Below are 19,345 nucleotides of genomic sequence, written 5' to 3'. Positions count from 1 at the left end.
GTGCATAATTTTATAAACCTCTGATGGCGCCTCCTCCCTGACCGTAAAAAAAAAAATGCTTTGGATTTCCTTGTGAGGAAGACACTCATCCTCATCTCCGCCCCAATCATGTCTTTGTTGTTCCCTAATCTCAGGGTTGTGGGTTCAAGCCCCATACTGGGCAAAAAGATTCATGCACTGCAGGGGGTTGGACTAGATGACTCTTAATGGTTCTGTTATTCTATGGTTTGCACTTTCCCCAGCTCTACCATCTCCTTTTTAGACAGCGCACAACCAGAACTGTGAAGAGTGTGTACAGGCTGCTGAAGGGCTATTTCAGGGCTCAAACAGGACCCTTTACCTGTTTCTTCAATTTACACCTGGCACTGTGCATTGGGGAGCACAACAGCCTGGGATGATAGGTCCCCCTGGAGAGAAAAATCAAGGTGGCTCCAGGCCGCCGGGAGTGTTGACTTGCCTTTGCAATAGGTGTAGAGATCCAGGACGCAGCAGGTGCCCACCACAGCCTCCAAGGGGATGATCTCGTACAGCGGTACCCGGAACAGCTCGTTGTGGTAGAACTTCCGGGACGGGGAGTGGTGCGTTTCATGCGGACGGAAATAGTGGTGGCCGAAGGCAAACCGTTCCTCCCTGATATAAGGGGGGGGGGGAAGGAAGGAGATATTTCCGTTGAAGCCGAGATGACGGACCTAATGCACCCACATGCTTCCTCCTCCTCCTCTACAGAATTTGCTCCCTTTTGCTAGGCTGACAGCCACAAGCCCTGGGTTTCTGCCACAATAGGTGAGCTGAGAGGAGAGGTGGTTTGGATGCTGACGATGGAGCACTGACTCATGAGAGCCCCAGCCAGACCCAAGGTGACCTTAATGAGGGAGCTTGGCTTTTATTCCTCTCCCTCCTGGTTGCCTGCAAATGAATCTGTGTTTATGGAGGAGCTTAATACGATTGCTGTTAAAAATATTTAAGTTTTAAGTGTGTACTCATTGTCCCCTGTGTTACAGAGGCCTGCCTCAACTAGAAGTTGGGAATTGATCATTGCCATGCGGAAAAACACAATTTTTCAGCAGAGATTTGGCAGGCACCCTCCTTTTCAGCTTTTAGGCATCTCTCAAAGATGTTTTTTTATGCTGACTGATTTAGACAGCTGTGTAAACTTTCTTGATTAGCCATTCATTTTTATGATTTGGCTTTTACGGCATTTTATGCTTTTCCAAGCTTTGTCGAACACGCGCCATAATATTTTGTGTAACTTGGTGGCCTATATATATAGATCAGATCCTTATCTTCAATCTTAGGCTTGGCTGGTCTGAACTTCAGCACTCATCACCCATAAATATATTTGCAGCCATTTCTCAGCACAGTAAGAGCACACTAGAGGAGGAGCATGACGACATCCTGTGAAGCTCTCATTGGTCTCTGGAGACAGGGCTTAGCTGAACCTCCTGTCTGCATTGGACACATCCGCCAAAGGAGGAGAATGATGTCACCCAATGAATGACGTCCTCCAATCCTCCAGGCCTTGCTGGCTTACAACTGCAGCTGGCTATTCTTGCTGGGGATCATGGGAGTTCAGCAACATTTGAAGTGTGTGTGTTATAGGTTATCCACCTCTTTAGTTTGCTCACCACAGGAAAAGAAGTGGGAAAATCTTATGGCTTCATGAACTGCCACCACCTGCTGCTTTCATGGGAGGGAGGGAGGGAGGGAAGGAGGGAGGGACGGGGATGGGAAAATTCTCCGATGACACGTTTATGGTGGGAGTCCAATGTGGCTGGTCTCCCACCAAAGCTCAGTGATCGAGCTCCAATTTTTAAAGCAAGGTGGGGATGGGACTTACTTCTCGTTCTTCCAGAGCTTTTCGATACGGAAGATGTCGAGTCTCTCTCTGTTGATGTGGGAAAGCAGGCGGTACGACTGCCGGACAGGGTGGCCGTCCGGGGTCCTTCGGCTGTCTCTCATCAGGTACACGCAGTCACCTGTTGGCAGGGTGGGGAAGGGCGTATCAGAGCAGCTTTTTCATACCCCAGCAGTTGCAAGCATGGGCTGCGTGCAAAAAGAACTGCCAGGTGCAATGAAATGGCGTCTCCAGCTAGGAAGCCAGCTGGATCAGACCAAGCCTCTGTCCAGTCTAGCATCCCGTTTCCTTTAGTGGCTAACTAGAAGCCCACAAAGCAGGGGCTTAAGGGCAATGAGTCTCCCCTGTTTGGTTTTGAACAATTAAGCATTCAGAGACATCCTGCCAACGAACAGGGGTGGGCCATTTAGTCTTAGTGGCTAAGAGCTGTTGAGTAGAGCGGTCTCCCTCGGGAGGTTGTGGACTCTCCTTCCTTGGAGGTTTAAGAGGTCGGATGGCCATCTGTCACGGATGCTTTAGCTGAGATTCCTGCATTGCAGGGGGCTGGACAAGATGGCCCTTGGGGTCCCTTCTGACGCTACGATTCTGAGATTCTAATACCATGACTTTTCCACAAAAGCTGCCTAATTCCCTTCCTCCTACCCAACTATCACCACAGAGCCATGAAACAAGCTGGAGAGCTGCTGCCAGTTGGACCAGGTGGCCCCAGTGCTTAGGTGGCTCAAGATTTCGAACTTGCTTAATGTCTCACCTTTAATTTTGATACCCTCAATCAGTGAGCGAGGCAGGCTTAAGCACCTTGACAAACAGCAGGTGCGAGAGAGGTGATGGATATCCCAAACGACCCTCTCGGCTGCCTCTTAATTAATCCAAATCCCAAGAATCAGTGCTTTTCTGTTTGAGGTAGTCCCTGGAAGGGAGAGGGGACCAGGCACTCTATGCTATACTGTGAACTGTACGAAACACCTAGAAATCTTCAACCGTGACTCCAATCCTCAGTAATATGGATAGGATTAAGTATCTGTTGTCTGGTTCAGACTAGTCTGTTATGTTCAACGCAGCTAAATTAGCAGAGAAGGCTGCTCAACTTAGAACAGGCTATGTGACTGCCCTTGAGATTTAAGGTTCCCATTCTGTGTATGCTTTATTTATTGTATAGGTCAAGTTTTTATCTTTATGTATTATTTTTATGTATAGTTCATGTTTCTATGCTTCTGTTTGGCTACAACCTGTGTTTTGGCTGCCTTCTTAAAAACTTTGAATATTATGAATTTCCCTCCCTCCCCCAAGGACTCCCACCTTGACGTAGCAACAGATCATCCCGTAACAGACAGATGAAGTAAACGCAGCCAGGCTGGGCGTAATGAGGTCGGGGAATCATAGGAACCTCCTGCGAGAAAGAAAAAGGCAAAAGGCGTTGACACGTCTTGTTGTCCTGACTACGTTTAGAAACCAAGATGAACGCAGACGCAGCACTAATAAAGCCTGCACACCTCCAAGGAACGCTGGGGACTGTGGTTTTGTGAAGAACACTTGAGCGCTGAAGGGCTGCGATTCCCAGGCTTCCTTAGAGGAGAAAGCCACTGAAACAGCCCGGCTGTGTGAAAAATAAAGAGGCCAACGGCGCGAGGGTTTCAAAGTCACCCTGCCCAGTTCTGGGCAAGCGAAGGTGGCTTACCCTATCCACTGTGCGAGGTTCACATTGCTCACACAAGTAGTGTTCGACGTCAGAGTTCACCCCCATACAGTCACAGTGCTGCCAGACCTACAGGAGAAAACAAGACAGATCTGAAAGTGTGGAAAAGGAGATCCACCCCAAAGCATCAGAAGATGAGTTTTATTTATTTTAAAGCATTTCTGAACAGTTTAATATTTTTTAACTCAAATAATGCAGCCTAAAAGCAATGTAACAGCACCTTAAAAATAGAGATTATCAGGGTTGGATAAGGCTCTCTGCCTGAGACACCAGAGAGTGAAGCAGAGTAGAAAATACTGACTCATATGTGCCAGTGGTCTGACATTATTTGTTGTTATTATTGTTGTTGTTGTTGTTGTTGTTGTTGTTATATTTGTCTGCTGCTCTTCATCCGTAGATCTCAGGGTGGTTCACAACATAAAATTACAATATAAAAACCACAAAATCCACAGTAAAGGTAAGACCATCAACAAACCAAGAATGCTCCCCCCCACAACATTTAAAAGGGCATCGTATGTCAATTAGCCAAAGGCCTGGTTGAAGAGGAAATTTCTACCTGGCACCTAAAGGTGTCAGCCACACCACCCTGGGAAGAGCGTTCCATGAATGGGGAGCCACCCTCTGGCTCTCTTCTGGAGGAGGCACATGAGGAAGGGCCTCAGGGGGCCCACCTCTGTTCTAATAGGTTCAGATCCCTCTGGCCCAGCAATACCAGGCTGCTATAGAGGAGGGAATCCAGCCATTGGTCTGGGCCTTGCTTTTTGACAGAACAGGGGCAGGTACAGGGGGGCTACGTGTGAGCAGACGTTTCTCATCTGCAGCAAGAACGCGGCCCCGTCTTGTGAGGGAGAGGAGCACAGAACCTGCCCTCACCATGCACTTGTCACACTGGATCATGAGCCCTTCATCTTTGTACAAGCCACAGATGCAGCGGATCACGTCCTCATCCTTCTCGTGCCCACTCTCCTTCTCACACATGGAGGTCTCGCTGCTGTCCGCCTCGCTCGCCGTCTCTCCGACGATCTCATCGATCTGGGCAGCTGCCTCGTGGCGGGCGTTGTAGTAGGCCTTCCGCAGCCGGCAGACGTCCCGCCCAATTGGGGATTTCCTGCCGTAGTACTTCTGAGCAGAAGACAAAAGTCCAGAAACTCACTGTTTGCTCCTCAGAGCCTCTCCCACCCCCACTGAAATGCCCTTTCTGCTCCAATCTTTGCCGCCATAAAACCCGGTCCCATCACTTTCTCCTTCCTACCCACCAGTCCCTCCCACCTGGGTTCATTTTCTTCCAGCGCAAGCAACAAGTGGGCATTGCAATGGAACATTACAGCATATCCCCAAGACCCAAGGGCGATGGCTTCTGATTCAGGACTCCATCCAGCCTCAAACAGGGGTTGTATAAGTTCACTGGGGTTAGGTAGGTGGAGGGGGAATCTCAGGAATGGGGTGGTGAAAAGGAAAAAGGACACCTCTCCTCCTCTGCCACTCCCCCGAGGCTCTTCCTCTACTGTGTTATTTGGTGTCGCAAGGCCTCCAGCCCAGAACTTGAGCATTTCAGAGACAATTGTATCCAAGGCAATTAATAAATACATCCCGACTCTCAAAGGACCAGCTGGGACCCTCTTCTAGAACCAAATGCCCTCCTCTGCCAACACAACAGCAAACTCACTTCAGTGTTGCGGAAGACCTTCAGCATGTCGCCATCAAAAGCTTCCACAGTTTTGTAGTAGCCTGTCAAGATCTGCTTCTCGATGGTGGTGAGATCAAGGGGGTCGGAGATCTTCTCATAGTAATCTGCGTTTCTAAACCAGGCAGGGGTGGAAATGTGCAAGGTTACTGATAAGCCCGTATTTGAGGAATGACATGAAACCTATTTTGTAAAATCACAGATTCCCCCCCCCCCCACCGGAGAATGCTAAAAACCTACTTTTTCTTCGGGGGAAGATTCAGCAAAGGAGTTGCAAGCAGCTGTCTGGAGGAATCTGTAATTGAAGCAGAGGGATGCGGAGCAGTTGCCACATGGGTTTTACATTATGGTTGGTCTTGGGGATTTTGTGGGTGGGGGGTGGGTGTTATTTGGCAGGAGAAATTATGAGGAATTATACGGGGGAAAGTAACACATGTCCCTTAGTCCCTGACTTGCCTAAGTCACAGCTACACCACAAGCCGAAATTAAGAGGCAATGCAATTTACAGTTTCTTAAAGGGGGCCCTTGTGGCAAGTGCTGTTTGAGTTCATGCCCTTCTTGTGGGCTCTGCAGAGGCCACCTGGGTGGGGGCACGACCAAGATAGATGGGCCTTTTGGCCTGATCCAGCAGCCAGGCTTTTCTGGTGTTTGGATGAATTTCCTCCACCCGCTGTCTACTCCCTTCCCCCTTCCCTCAAATTCTGTCCACTACTTTTAGAGCTCAAGCCCCTTCTGCTACAGCTCTTTACAATTCAAGACTAAGGAGGTGTGAGCAGCATGTGTATCAAACACTTGACAGTCCTCGTGGGTGATGGACAGAGAGACAGAGGCTGGCCACCCCAGAGTTTAATGAAACAAATGCTGCAAAAGCCAAGGAAGTGTATGGGAAGCGGGACACTGGCTGGGCAGCAGTTCTGCAGCTTTTCAGACTGGGGTCCTTCCCAGCTCCATTTGAAGATGCCAGGGATGCAAAGCCTTCCCCCAAAGTGTCAAACAATCAGCTCCTGCCTCTGGCCCTCGGCAGCCATCACCTTTGTACGAGATGATCCCGTCGCAGATCTCCTTGAAGATTTGCGCGAGGCGTGCGGCCCGCGCCACTTCGATGTTCTCCTCGGCCGCAGCCAGCCGCCGTGTCCGCACTGAGCGGGAAGTCTGCAGGGCAGAGAACTGTGTCATGAAGACGTCTGAAAAAGAGAGGGGAGGAAGAGATGCCTCTTTAGTCGAAGCCCGCAGGAACGCAGGAAGCAACCAGCCCAACTAGTTTGGTTTTGTCCGCGCTGACAGGCAGCAGCTCTCCAGGGTTTCAGTCTCTCTCAACCCTACTGGGAGGCAGCTAACAAGAGAACCCGGGACTTCCTGATCTGCTACTGAGCTACCTTCCCACTTCCTCTCTCCTGAACAACATGTACGTCTGAGGGACTTAAAAACCAGCAACTCTCATTGTATGGAGCGGGGGCTTGGCATATATCATGCCACTGCTGCTGCTGCATATCAAATTTTAGTTGAATGCAACGCAAAGGGTAAAATGCGGTCGGGGCACTGCTTGTCCAATTGCTTGTGGCAAGGCAGAATCGCTTTTAGGCGACTAGGAAAAGGAGGTACAAGTTTGGTTCATTAGGTCACAAATATCTGAGACAGACAGGATGGCAACTTTTTGCAAGACTGATTTGAGAAAGGTTAAGGTCCATGGAATGCTTATTGCCTATCCAGGAAAGGCTGGGAGATTCACACCGGTTGCAACAGGGGCACTGACCAGATTTTATATTGCCATCATCCCGGCACATCCCATTCCAGCGGGTGTATAACGAGGCAGACTGAAGGTTGTCGCTGGCGTGCTTGACCTCCTCTTGCTTCTGCCGGATCTTCTCCCAATTGCGCACCAAGAAAACATGATGCTTCAGCACAAAATTCCTTGGGGAAGCACAAATAAAGATGAGGGACGGGGAAGAGAAGAGGTGGGGGCTGAAATAAAAGGCTTTCTTCGCCTTCCGAGGTTGGCTGCTGTGAGATATTTGCAGCACATTGCCACAGCATAGTAGTGAGAGATCCCTGCTCTAAGGGGTTAGAATCTACATGAGATCAGACTGGGAGGAGGAGGAGGAGGATGGGTCAGGAATAGGGACCAAGTAGGGGAAGAATCAGACAGATGCCAGGGAGGCACAGGTTAAAAGCAAGGGCTGGGCCATTTCTGTAGAAAGGCTCAACTCAGACCTACCAATCCATGATTTGCTCTGATCGTGATTTGGAACACATAATCACAGCCTGAGTGCCTTAATAAAGTCATGATTTAGACCTGATTGTCTGCTTCCATCCCCCCCCCCCAATTCAGCTTTTATATAATCCAGCTGTCTCTGGGGAGGCAGCAACGAGCCTGCGGTTTGTCAATCTCACCAAACCACTTTTTAAAAAAATCCTTATTGGCCCGCCGTTTGCAAACCATGGTTTCAGAACATTGTGCAAAGTCACAGCTAAAACTTTCTCAATTGTGGGATGGCATGATGTGTGAATAATTTCACACAGCCACTTATTAAGTATTGCCCATCCTGTATTACGTACTACTGTGCATTACCTGATATCATGCAATACTGATTATAATCAGCAATAATTATGAAATTATATATACAGGTGTTAGAGAGAGGGAGAGAGAATACTGCATGCATATTATTTTTGCATTGTATTTGCAAACAGTCTGCATCTGTACTGGAACTATCTAAACTGTTCTTATATATGGAATTGTTTTTAAATGTTTGCACTGCTTTTAATACATGGAACAGTTTCAATTGTTTTCACAATTGTCTTGTTTTACGCTGGTAACTATTTCATTTGTTTTACAAGTGTGCATTTTATGCTGTAACCTGCCCTGGGACCTTATGAAACCTGCTGAAACCATTTTTTGTTTGGATGATGATGTGTTTCCATCTCTTTTAGCTTACTGCTGATGCTAACAGTTTTCTAAATGTTTTCAGTGATAATTTATTGTTTTTAACTCATAATTTTAATATTTCCCGCAAACAGCTTACAAGGTATCATTCCAATCAAGTGGTATATACATCCTGTTAAATAAAAAATATATATATGGCAAAGTGTAGGTTTAAAGAAAAATCTAATAAATGAAGTTGCTTACGTTATTACGTTGCAAACCATACTGTGGTAGTTTCATAGAATCATAGAATTTCAGAGTTGGAAGGACTCTAATGATAGGCTCTTCTTACTTTCTTATGGCAAAAGGCCAGGGCAGAAATTTCTTAAATCAAAATGAAATAAACTGAGCCAAAATGCAGCTTTGGGGAAGATCTAGCTCAGGCTTCCTCAACCTTGGCCCTCCAGATGTTTTGAGACTACAATTCCCATCATCCCTGACCACTGGTCCTGCTAGCTAGGATCATGGGAGTTGTAGGCCAAACACATCTGGAGGGCCGAGGTTGAGGAAGCCTGATCTAGCTCATGCCCTTGTGCATGAGCTAGATCAGGCTAAATCGGGGGGAGGGAAACTTGTTGGAAAGAGACAAGGGAATGAAGCTGCCCTCCTTCCTCACCTTTCCCTGTTGGACATGGGCTTCATTTGGAGCTGCGGTGTCAGCCGAGTCGGGGTACTCGAGCTTTCACTGGGCTCCTCAGGAACGTGACCCTTCTGCAAAACAAAACAAACCCCTCTTGAGAAGAGAATCCAAGAACACAGAAAAGCCAACTGGGAAAGACAGTGGTTGGAATCCTGAACTGGGTCAGGCAGGTTCAAATTCGTACTCAGTGTATAGCTGAGCTGCCCAACACAGGCAAGATTATTTCCCTTTCAGGGCTTAAATGTTTATAATAAAGAAGGGGCATGTCCATGCCGTCCCCTCATTACCAACAGGAGGTTGATTTGGGTCTGGATGGAGAAGCATGCAGAACAGGAAGCATGTGTTATATGCGCATCCCATCCCACCCTCATTTTGTCAAGTCTGAAAGAGTTGCTGAAATGGGGATCACAATCATGGTGGACAGAAGCATCCCAACTGCTGAGGAAGAGAGACCCCCTACTGTGGTCAACATTCACATGAGTGAAGAGATGTCGTGGAAGGGGGAGCCCAAGTTTCCCCCCGAGAGAGTATTAAGTTCCCTGTTCCTGCATGATTATATCAGGGTGGTCCAATGCCCTCAAGCCTCTTTTGGAGGTCATCGGCAACGTTTGATGCTCCCCAAGTCCTCACGCCACCTTCACAAAGCCAGGTAACTGAGGCACTGGGCTTCAGGAAGGAGGTGTGAGTGCTCAGACAGGGTCCTAGAGACCTCCCTCCTCCTTCCCAAAGCCAAGTGCCTTGTTCACCCGGCTTAGGGAAGGCAGCATGAGGGCTGAGAAGGGGCACCAAATTCTGGGCTTGCTCTCTCCTGCCCTCTGTACACAACAAGGCAGTTTGCGGCCCATGGGTTCCATGTCACAAGTACTCTTGAGGCACACTTGGTATGGAAAGTTGGGCCGCCCTGCATTAGATCGTTGCCACAAGTAGCAACCAGATTTATTGAAAGAAAAGTCAAACAAACTAAACACATGAAGTGGTACTGCACTAGATCAGACCACTGCTACCCACTATGCTTTTTAAAATAGAGATGTCGGGCATTGAACCTGGCGCCTTCTGCACACCAAATACGAGCTCTCAACCACGCCACCCCCCTCTGAACCAAGCGGCAACTGTAGGCATGGAGTGTGGCAGATGCCCCCCACATCTGCCTCCTGCTCTGTGCACACTGACCCTCTTCTTCAACTTGTGCTTGGATTTCCTCTTCTCTTTGGACCGGCTCGGCCTCCTCTGGGCAGTGACGGGCTGGTTGGTTTTGCTCAGGAGGCCGTTCACGCGCTGGCTCTTGCCCCCAATGATCCCTCTGCACTTCTCAAAGCCGCATTTGCAGAGTTGCTTGGAAGAGAAAGGAGACAACGCCCACCTTGACACACACGCCCCCTCGGCAAAGTTTGCAACCCTGACCAACAGGACCCACCAACAACTCCTGCCTGCTTATACATTTGATGGACACTGCAGAGGCCCACTGTATGGACGGGTTTTGGCTTGGTTGGCGCCTCTGTGTTTCTGCCTCCTTTTTTGTGATGGCTACTCTGTTTACTGCGCTGGAGCTGCTATCTCAAATTTGGCAACCTGAGTGGATCTATCCTTCACGCATGGAGGATAGTGTATGTGGGGATCTCGTGGCCACTGTCCTGTGAGGTAAGCTCCCATTATTGCGTTCAAAGAAGAGATATGTCTTGTGCTGCTAGGTGTTCTAATTTGCTGGGGCTTTCAGCCTGCCCACTCTGTATATGGGCAAACTGGGGCTCCTTCTCTCAGGTGAGAAGCTTTCTTCCTTTGTAATGCTGGTTGAGCACCTCTGTCTCACCGTTGCCTTCCCTGACTCCACCATACCGCCTGCTCCTGGCGGGGCGAAAGTAGTAGATGTTAGGGCCAACAGTGGGGTCAAGCTGGGTATCTAGGGTGTCTACATCTGCTTAAATGGGGTGTCTTGGTATACTGGCTGCTATAATTTGGGGGGCCCTTTTGAGGCAAGCACCCCATGATAGTCTGCAGGGTGCTGCGCTATTATTAACAGCATTTCCCAGGTGATCGAATTGATCTCAAGGGGCATCTCATGAATTTGCGCCTCCAACTTGTACCAATAAGGAGGGACTAGCCTAAAGAATTAAAAATGCAGCTGTGCCCTTCTCCCCCAGGCCTTCCTGGGAGTGATGATGCAACACTCACCTGCTTTTCCACATTGAAGGAGTGGAAGTTGTAATCGTAAGTCAGCTCGGTGCCGGCAGGCATATCCTTCAATGCATACAGCCCAATCCTGTAGACACCATTGACGGACCTGCAGGGGGGGGGGGAGGGAAGAGGATGTGCTTGCAACTCTGGACAGGGCAGGAAGGCACGACAGCAGTCTCAGCACCGCCAAGGTCTTGGAAGCTTATTATACCTCAACGGTAAATTAATATCTAATATATATATTTTCCAAACAATGTTCCAGGAAAGGGGCTGGAATTGTGGCTCAGTCGGCTTGTAACTATGGCTTCCCTGTCAACAGCTTGGGTCTGATAGAACAGCAGGCATCAGTTCCTAAAAAGATACACAGCTGTTCTTAAGATGACCAGCTGGAATGGGAGATGGTGTCCGTCTACACACCCTATAAGCTGGTTGACAGCTACTCAGAAACTGGGGCAGAGAGTGAGGCAGGGGAGAAAGAAGAGGGCCTCAACCTTCAGGCAGACACTGTTCTTTTAGCGTTCTGTGTGCAGCACTTTAAAATAAACCAAGTACTGTACACATGGATGCACATACCTAGGGACTGGACACAAGTGTAGGCCACCAGTTTTATAAAGGTGCTAAAAGGCTCCGTTGTTGCCACAGCAAAAGCAATGAAAACTAGCAAGGCGACCCCCTCTGGAAGCTCTTACCATTTCTGCATCTCACAGTTTGGGTTGCAGCTGTGGTTGATTGAAGCGTGCCTCGTTGCCCATACGATAGCTGTCAATCACCATCCCGCTGTCGAGGTTGAGGCAATAGTGATCGCTGTGGTTGTGGTACTGCTCAATCATCCGGTTCCTAAACAGTGGGGCGGTGCAGCTGGTGAAATACTCTTGCTCTTCCGAACAAGGGCTGTGCCCCAAACGCTTCTCCTCCGCCCCACCGCGTTGCCACGGATTACCTGAACTCCTGCTCGCTGACCACTTCTCCCAAGTACTCGATGATGAACTGCCCAGCTTTCAGGGGCTCTTTTGTGCGGATCCCCCAGCCTTTCTCCTCGGCCCGGAAGCGCTCCAAGCACTGCACCCACTCGTGCCTCTGGATCCGCTGGTTGCAGCACTGCTCCCCGCAGGGGCAGGTGTTGGGGGAGCACTCAGCGAAGATCATCCTGAAAACAGAGGGAGGGCAGGCTGGCATGTCAGCGTGGGCGCAGGGAAACGCCAGGAGCATTGGGGCCGCTCAATTTCAGGGTTTATTTAAAAATGTTTTTATCCACGCTCCCCTCCAACTAGCTCAGTGCCATACATATGGTTCTCTGCTGCCCACATTTCCCTAACAACTCCACGAGGTAGGTTAGTTAGGCAGCCCTGCGTAGGGAAGTTTTTGATGTGTGATGTTTTACTGTGGTTTTTATATATTTTTTGGAAATTATAAAACCCAGTCAGATGGGTGGCATAAAAATAATTAAAAAGTTGTTGTTGTCAGACTGCATTCAAACAAAACACTGTCAGTCAGCCATGGTTGGGTGTGCAGTTTTGTATCCAACTGAAAAATGTCCCCCAGCTTAATCAATGGACCTAAGTTAAGCCTGCCCATTAATCTCAATGATTCACTGTGAGTAGGGCTTAGCAGTGTGTAAGTTATGGCTGAAGTGAGGATTAGGACACCCAGGGCATTTTATGCAGGGTCCTGAAGTCTGAAAATAGTGCACCCAATGCATGCTGGCTGCCTCACCTTGCTACTTGTGAGAAGCAGGTCTCTTAATTTCCAGTGATTCTGTGTGTGCGCACGGACATGTCTTTGTTTGCAGCATTAATTATGTTGCGGCCGTGCAACTCACCTGTTCAAGCAGTCATCCAAACAGCCGTTTCTGTTTGCCATCCTCAGCCTTCTTGCAGTTGCAGGTCGTGGCCTCATAGCCAGAAAGAGGCTTCACATCCACATAGACGTCTGCAGAGGGAAAGGAGGAGGTGAAAAGTATCTATCAACTTCTGAAACAGAGCTCCTCCCAGTCTACAAACCTCTCTCTCCCCGGCTCGCCCACCCCATTGACCTCAGTCCATAGAGAAAAGAGTAAAAGGCGGCAGCCTAGGAGTGGGCTACTGCCAGGAGGTCAGAGGGTGCGGTCAAGTGGAGATAAAAGGCTGGCAAGGCTCCACAATTGGGGAAACCATAAAACCAGGGCTATAATAAACACAAAGCTACTTACTAGAACGGATTTTTTTATAAAGCGGGACGTCTGGCTTTTTATACAACTGGAAAGAAAAGAAATAAGTGTTCTTTATCGCTTTGCAAGACAACAGCAGAATAAAAATTTGCATTTCTCCCAGAAAGGAAGGTTTGATTTATGTCTAACAGAGCCTAATGAAGGAAAGCCTTTGTTACAAGAGCACCAGAGAAAGGTTTTGATCTTATTTTTTAAAAAACACATTTATTGGCTTGAATCCAAAGAGCCACGAGGGGAGGAGAACATTTCTTAGTGCTGTTCTACGACCTCATGCAGTTCAGTGCCACAGTTCAGTGTGTTACACTTGTGATGGAAAACAGAAGATACAAAGGTGTGGCACGTAGAATCCAGGGGGCCATTAAGATGATGTTGAAAAGGGCATGTGAGACCATCTTGGCTGCGAGTCCTGGAAGACATGCTCCCTGCCTTGCAGTCCCTGACTGACTCCAGCTACAAAAAGCTGAGACTGCGAGCAGACTCTTGAGCTGGGGTGTTTTCTGGGGCAGTGTTTTTTCAACCTTTTTTGGGCAAAGGCACACTTGTTTCATGAAAAAAATCACGAGGCACACCACCATTAGAAAATGTTAAAAAATTTAACTCTGTGCCTATATTGACTATATATAAAGTAATTTTTCAATTTTTCCCACGGCACACCAGGCAACATCTCGCGGCACACTAGTGTGCCGCGGAACAGTGGTTGAAAAACACTGTTCTGGGGCATTGCTGTTGCTCTTTTGTATCTTTATTTTAGATCTTGTTGTGATTCACGTGGAAACCGTTTAGTTTGGTTGTGTATTTCTTTTAACGTTTTATGTATTGCTTATGACCACTTTCGTTACGTTGTAGCCATGCTTTATTTTTCATGTTGTAAGCCGCCTTGAACATGGTTTGAACTGTGGAAAGGCGGTCTACAAATAAAATTACGTATGTGCAAAAGTTTTGCACAACACTTTCCGCAGGTAGAAGCTTCTCTGGGTTGCCATCGTTTTTCGGGCAATGCTCGGAGGCAGCCCTTCTAGGAACATAGGGAACTGCCTTATACAGTGGTACCTTGGTTCTCAAACTTAATCCATTCTGGGAGTCCGTTCGACTCCCAAAACCGTTTGAAAACCAAGGTGTGGCTTCCGGTTGGCTGCAGGAGCTTCCTGCAATCAAGCAGAAGCCGTGTCGGATGTTCGGCTTCTAAAAAACGTTTGCAAACTGGAACACTTCTGGGTTTGCGGCATTTGGGAGCCAATTTGTTTGGAAGGCAAGCCATTCGAGTACCAAGGTACCACTGTACTGAGTAAGACCACCGGGTCCATCTAGGACACTGACTGGTAGCAGCTCCCCAAGGTTTCAAGCAGCCCTACCTGGAGATGCCGGGGTTCTGCATGCTCCACCCTGAGCTACGGGAGTGGAACAGACTTCAGTGCCAACTGAAGAGGATCTTTGGAGCCAAGCCACAATGTTCTTTTCCCTATTTTAACGGTAGGGCTCCCCAAACCAAGAGAGCAACCAGCTCTATAGTAACTTCAGTTTCAGAAATGTTGCAGGACCAAGTGGTCCCAGAGTGTCCACGGGGCTCCCAAAGCCTTGCAGCTTTGTCTATATGGGGAAGGCTTTCACACAACTCTAGTATAAAGCACCTCTGGAGCAGTTCAGCAAAAAAACAGATAGACGCTTATACTCGTTTCGAGCGCCATATCAAAGAATCCAACAAATATGCAGCTTCTTGACTAAAATCAGCACGGCCTATTTTGGGGCAAAGGCATCATTCCCTCTAAAAAAGAAAAAGCAGAATCCAAAACCAGTTTTGTCAGAGACAGACGTGCTTGGAACCAGCTACTATCTGCTCCTTTTGACAATACTTAAAGACGCCTGTAGATCTCATTATGGAGTTTCCCTGCAACATGTTAGGAATGTGAAATGAGGAAATGTAAACTGTAAACCATGCAAGCTTTGCCATATATATATATATATATATATATAAGAGGGGGCTGAATCACTGAACAGGATGGGGTGGGTGGGAACAATTCCTTGTTTCTACAGCATATTGCTAAATAAAGTGGGCAACAGGAAAAAAGCAGATGCTTAATTATAACACACATTGTCCCTTCTGGACTGCATACATACAGCCCAGTACATGGAATCCTGGGAACTGCAGTTTACTCCAAGCTAAAATTCCCAGCACCCTCAACAAACTACAGTTCTTGGCATTCTTTGTGGGGGAGAGCCATGTGCTTTCAAATGCATGGGGTGTGTACGCAGCCCTGGATTTCAAAGTGCTGCACATCCACTAATCCTCAGTAATCCAGAAAACAGTCCTCAAAGGGAAGCTGGTGTTATTAACCCCACCATGCAGGTGTGGAGCCGAGTGGGAGAGGGCAGGGCTGGCTGGAACGCTGAGCTGGAGCGCTGCTTTTCATTTAGTAGTAATGCTGAGGTATGCTTCTCAGTGAATCACCATTTTAGGATTAATAATGTGCATTAGCATTATTGTTTAAATCAAAAGTGAAAATGTGAAAGTGGGTCCCATGTTGCAGGTTGTGAGTCAAAGGTGGGTTAGGGTCTTGGATTTAGGCCAGGCTTCCTCAACCTCGGCCCTCCAGATGTTTTTGGCCTACAACTCCCATGATCCCTAGCTAGCAGGACCACTGGTCAGGGGATGCTGGGAACTGTAGTCTCAAACATCTGGAGGGCAGAGGTTGAGGAAGCCTGGTTTAGGCCCACTAAAGTCCACTGATCTGGAGTAAGAGCAGAGGCTAGGCAAAATCCCACTGGAAACCTTTTGTCAGAAGGAACACCACCCTATTTTTAGCCTAGCCCATGGACGAATGAGGGAGCTCTTTGGAAAGAACGCAGGGCGGGCTATTCAGTGCGTTCCTTCTGACCCCCAAACATCAGCTTCTAACTGGAATAATAACAATAATAATAACAATAACAAAAATAAACCAAACCTCTACTCTCTTTGCTCAGGACTGGGTCCAAGAAAAATAAGGCCTGAAATTTTTCAGCACTGCTGGCAGAACATCTGAATTCTCCAGAGGCGTGTCAAAAAAACAACACAAGATCCCAGAAGCAGGCAGGCGCTATCAGAATAAGAGTCCCCAGTAGGATTAAGGGCGGAAGCTTTCTGAGAAGCAAAACTGCTGCTAGTTTGAAAGGAGCACTCTCTGTGTGTGTGTGTGTGTGTGCAGGCGAAGGAGGATGGAGGGGGGAAATGGAAATGGTCTGCATTAAATATATATTCAAGGATTCCCACCCACCCAGCCTCCTCCCTCAGTTGCAACATCAGCAAAAGACTCCTGAATGCACAGTATCAGAGCAGCAGCAGCAGCAGCAGCAACCATTTGATTCTTCTCAAGCATCTTGGAATGCAGCCTTGGAAGGATGTGACTTTAAAAAAAAGGATAGTCCCCTACCTGATTATGTTTCCACTGCCAAAGAATGTCATAAGGCAACTGGAAGTCTATTCGCTTTTGGCGTAGGTATTTCCCTGCAGTGGGGGGAGGGGGAGGGAAGAAGAAATACAAAAGTCATGCATTTATTCTTTCCTAAACACACGCACCATGAACAGAGCTTGACTGGCAGAAGCAGACCAAAGACGTCTTGACGACTGAGGCAGAAAATACGAAGGTCCCTGCCACACATACTAATTAACCAGGTGTAAAATGCACCAGTGAAGTTCGTCCTGGTGCAGCTCTTAACTGAAATGAAGAGGAAGAGTGGAAGAACGAAACGGCCCTGGCTGGATCAGACCATGGGACTACCTGCTTCAGCATCCTCCCTTACAGAGTGACCAACCAGACGCCTCTGGGAAAGCATAGGGCATCAAGGCAACAGCCCTCTCCTGTCCCTTAGCCAATGGCTATTCAGATATGGTGGGGCTGTCTCTGGGTGTGGATGGTTTTTTAGCCCTGGTGACAAATGGCCACCGACAAGCCTATCCCTGTGGATTTTTATAATCCTTTGCAAAGACCCATGTATTCATAACAGCCCAGCTAGCAGCCATGGGGGGGGGGGGTTTCTCCATCTCTGCAGTTTTCCCTATTCCACCTTTTCAATTTAAACAGGGAGCCATCACTATCTCTGGCAGCAACCAAGTCTATACATCAATGTCAATAAGCACTTCTCCCCTGAGGGTTTTGCTGGGGGGGGGCCCTAAAGAACGGGCACTATATGTGAGAGAGGGAAATACAAAGTTCTCCCTTTGCCTTGTCCAGTTTTGAAAAGCTCTAATTGAAGGGCTGGGGAACCTACAGCCCTCCAAGATGCTGGTGGGCCAACAGCTCCCATCATCCCTGGGCCACTGGACCTGCTAGCTGGCACAGATGGGAATTGGAGTCCATCAATGTCTAGAGGACCACAAGTCCATCAGCCCTGCTCTATCTAGAGATGTAAAATTTCCGAAAATTTTGAAGCTCGGGGGGGGGGGGGGGGACGGAAAGTTTTGGAAAAATTGAAAAAAATGCTACATTGGCACTTTTTTCTTTTCCAGATTGAAAGTCATCCTGTTACTTTAGAAACATAAAATATAACTATGGACAATTTTAATGGGCATAAAATTATCACAACTAGCATAGTGCATCCAAACAATTACCCGGTATTACAAACAGAATTTACTTTAAAAATAATATTTATTTGTATTTGTAACAAATGGAGCAACAATCTCCTGAACTGTTTACTAGTTTATGTGGAACAAAAACAAACAAACTCCACAAAACAATTTTAAAAAATCCAGAAGTAACAATTATTCATATTTCCTCTCCACAGTATTTAAAAAAAACAGTCTCATAAAAAGAACTGAAGAAGGAAGTGGGACTAAGTTTCAATGAATGGGCATGAAATTTAATCAGAATCATTTTCTGAGCTCTAATTAAGTATATACTTTCAGGCCCTTATTGTTGCTCTATATTTTCTCCCAGTGCTTTGAGGCCTAGTGAAGAGGAACAGAACCAATGCATACCACATGCATGCAAAAACAAAACTGAAACCTTTTTCTTTTCTGGTGACAACAGCACCTCCTAAAGGAAGAAATGTATCTTGTTCTTGCATTGGAGAGTTCAGTTTGTAACCTAGGACTTGCTTGTCCTCACAGAAATTAGAATAATTTGATATACCATACATATTTTTTAGAAATGATTTATAAAATATTTGAACCCCTTATCTTAAAATATTTTATTCATCATGTTAAAACAAAACATTCCATAATCTATTTTTTATTTTTCCAATTTTGCCAATTTTTCAGGAAAAAACAAAAAAGGCTTCAGGAAAAAAACGGAAAAAAAACATTCCTCCCCCCCCCCCGAATTTTTCCAGTTTTTTTCGGGCCTTCACATCTCTAGCTCTATCATGTCCTCTCTGCAGCCATCTTTCCCCTAAAGTACCATAGGTGTGGGGGACCTTTGGCTGTCCTGATGTTGCTGAACTACAACTCCCAATATTCTTGGCCATGCATGCTAAGGCTGATGGGAGTTGTAGCTCAGCAACATCTGGAGGGCAAGAGGATATCCACACCTGCTTCTAAACCAGACAGAACAACAACAACAACAACAGCACTGAGAGTTAGTTTTCCATAGGGCTGGTCTTCTGGCACATGCTGGCGTCTTACAGACCAAGGTGCCGTTTTGTGAGCAGCTGAGCCCTGGACTGAGAACCAGCATCCACATTCCTGCAGGCTGAGCAAATGCACTTTGTTCAGCTATGACTGGGCTATGAGCAGCCATCTCGCAATCTAAGACCAGGAGAGCGTGCTCCACTGCTCCAGCCCACGTTTCCAGAGGCTGCTTGCCAGAAAGTGGCACTTGAACTGAAAGCTCGCAAAGCCAGGGAAAATAATATGATGCACTGTATTGATCAGACAAGACTGGAGGCCCGACCCCTAGTTATTTATAACAAGCCTGGCAGATACAGAGACTTCATGCCGCCTGCGTGCCACTATCCTTTCCCCGCTGTCCCTGAAGGTTGCAGAGACACTATCCTGAACTGGGAAGGCTTAGGCCATGAGTAGGCAACCTAAGGCCCGGGGGCCGGATACGGCCCAATCCTTCTAAATCCGGCCCACGAATGGTCCGGAAATTGGCGTGTTTCTACATGAGTAGAATGTGTCCTTTTATTTAAAATGCATCTCTACATTTGTGGGGCCTGCCTGGTGTTTTTACACAAGTAGAATGTGTGCTTTTGTGTTATT

The 19,345-nt window shown here is 47.5% G+C and overlaps 1 protein-coding gene across 1 annotated transcript in view; it reads right to left on the bottom strand.

Annotated features, from left to right (window-relative positions):
- ASH1L (ASH1 like histone lysine methyltransferase) overlaps positions 1 to 19,345 on the bottom strand; it is a 72,964-nt gene that overhangs the window by 4,841 nt on the left and 48,778 nt on the right. Inside the window, 19 exon segments of the mRNA XM_033174126.1 lie at positions 458 to 630; positions 1,838 to 1,976; positions 3,155 to 3,245; positions 3,534 to 3,620; positions 4,425 to 4,673; positions 5,218 to 5,350; positions 5,476 to 5,530; positions 6,267 to 6,419; positions 6,989 to 7,146; positions 8,772 to 8,866; positions 9,966 to 10,127; positions 10,965 to 11,073; positions 11,657 to 11,697; positions 11,699 to 11,804; positions 11,908 to 12,114; positions 12,787 to 12,821; positions 12,823 to 12,896; positions 13,156 to 13,201; positions 16,578 to 16,651. Of these exon segments, the coding sequence (XP_033030017.1) occupies positions 458 to 630; positions 1,838 to 1,976; positions 3,155 to 3,245; positions 3,534 to 3,620; positions 4,425 to 4,673; positions 5,218 to 5,350; positions 5,476 to 5,530; positions 6,267 to 6,419; positions 6,989 to 7,146; positions 8,772 to 8,866; positions 9,966 to 10,127; positions 10,965 to 11,073; positions 11,657 to 11,697; positions 11,699 to 11,804; positions 11,908 to 12,114; positions 12,787 to 12,821; positions 12,823 to 12,896; positions 13,156 to 13,201; positions 16,578 to 16,651 (2,187 nt within the window).

The sequence above is a fragment of the Lacerta agilis genome, chromosome 17 (assembly GCF_009819535.1).
Source record: "Lacerta agilis isolate rLacAgi1 chromosome 17, rLacAgi1.pri, whole genome shotgun sequence".
NCBI lineage: Eukaryota > Metazoa > Chordata > Lepidosauria > Squamata > Lacertidae > Lacerta > Lacerta agilis.
This window is presented reverse-complemented; position numbering and strand designations above follow the sequence as displayed.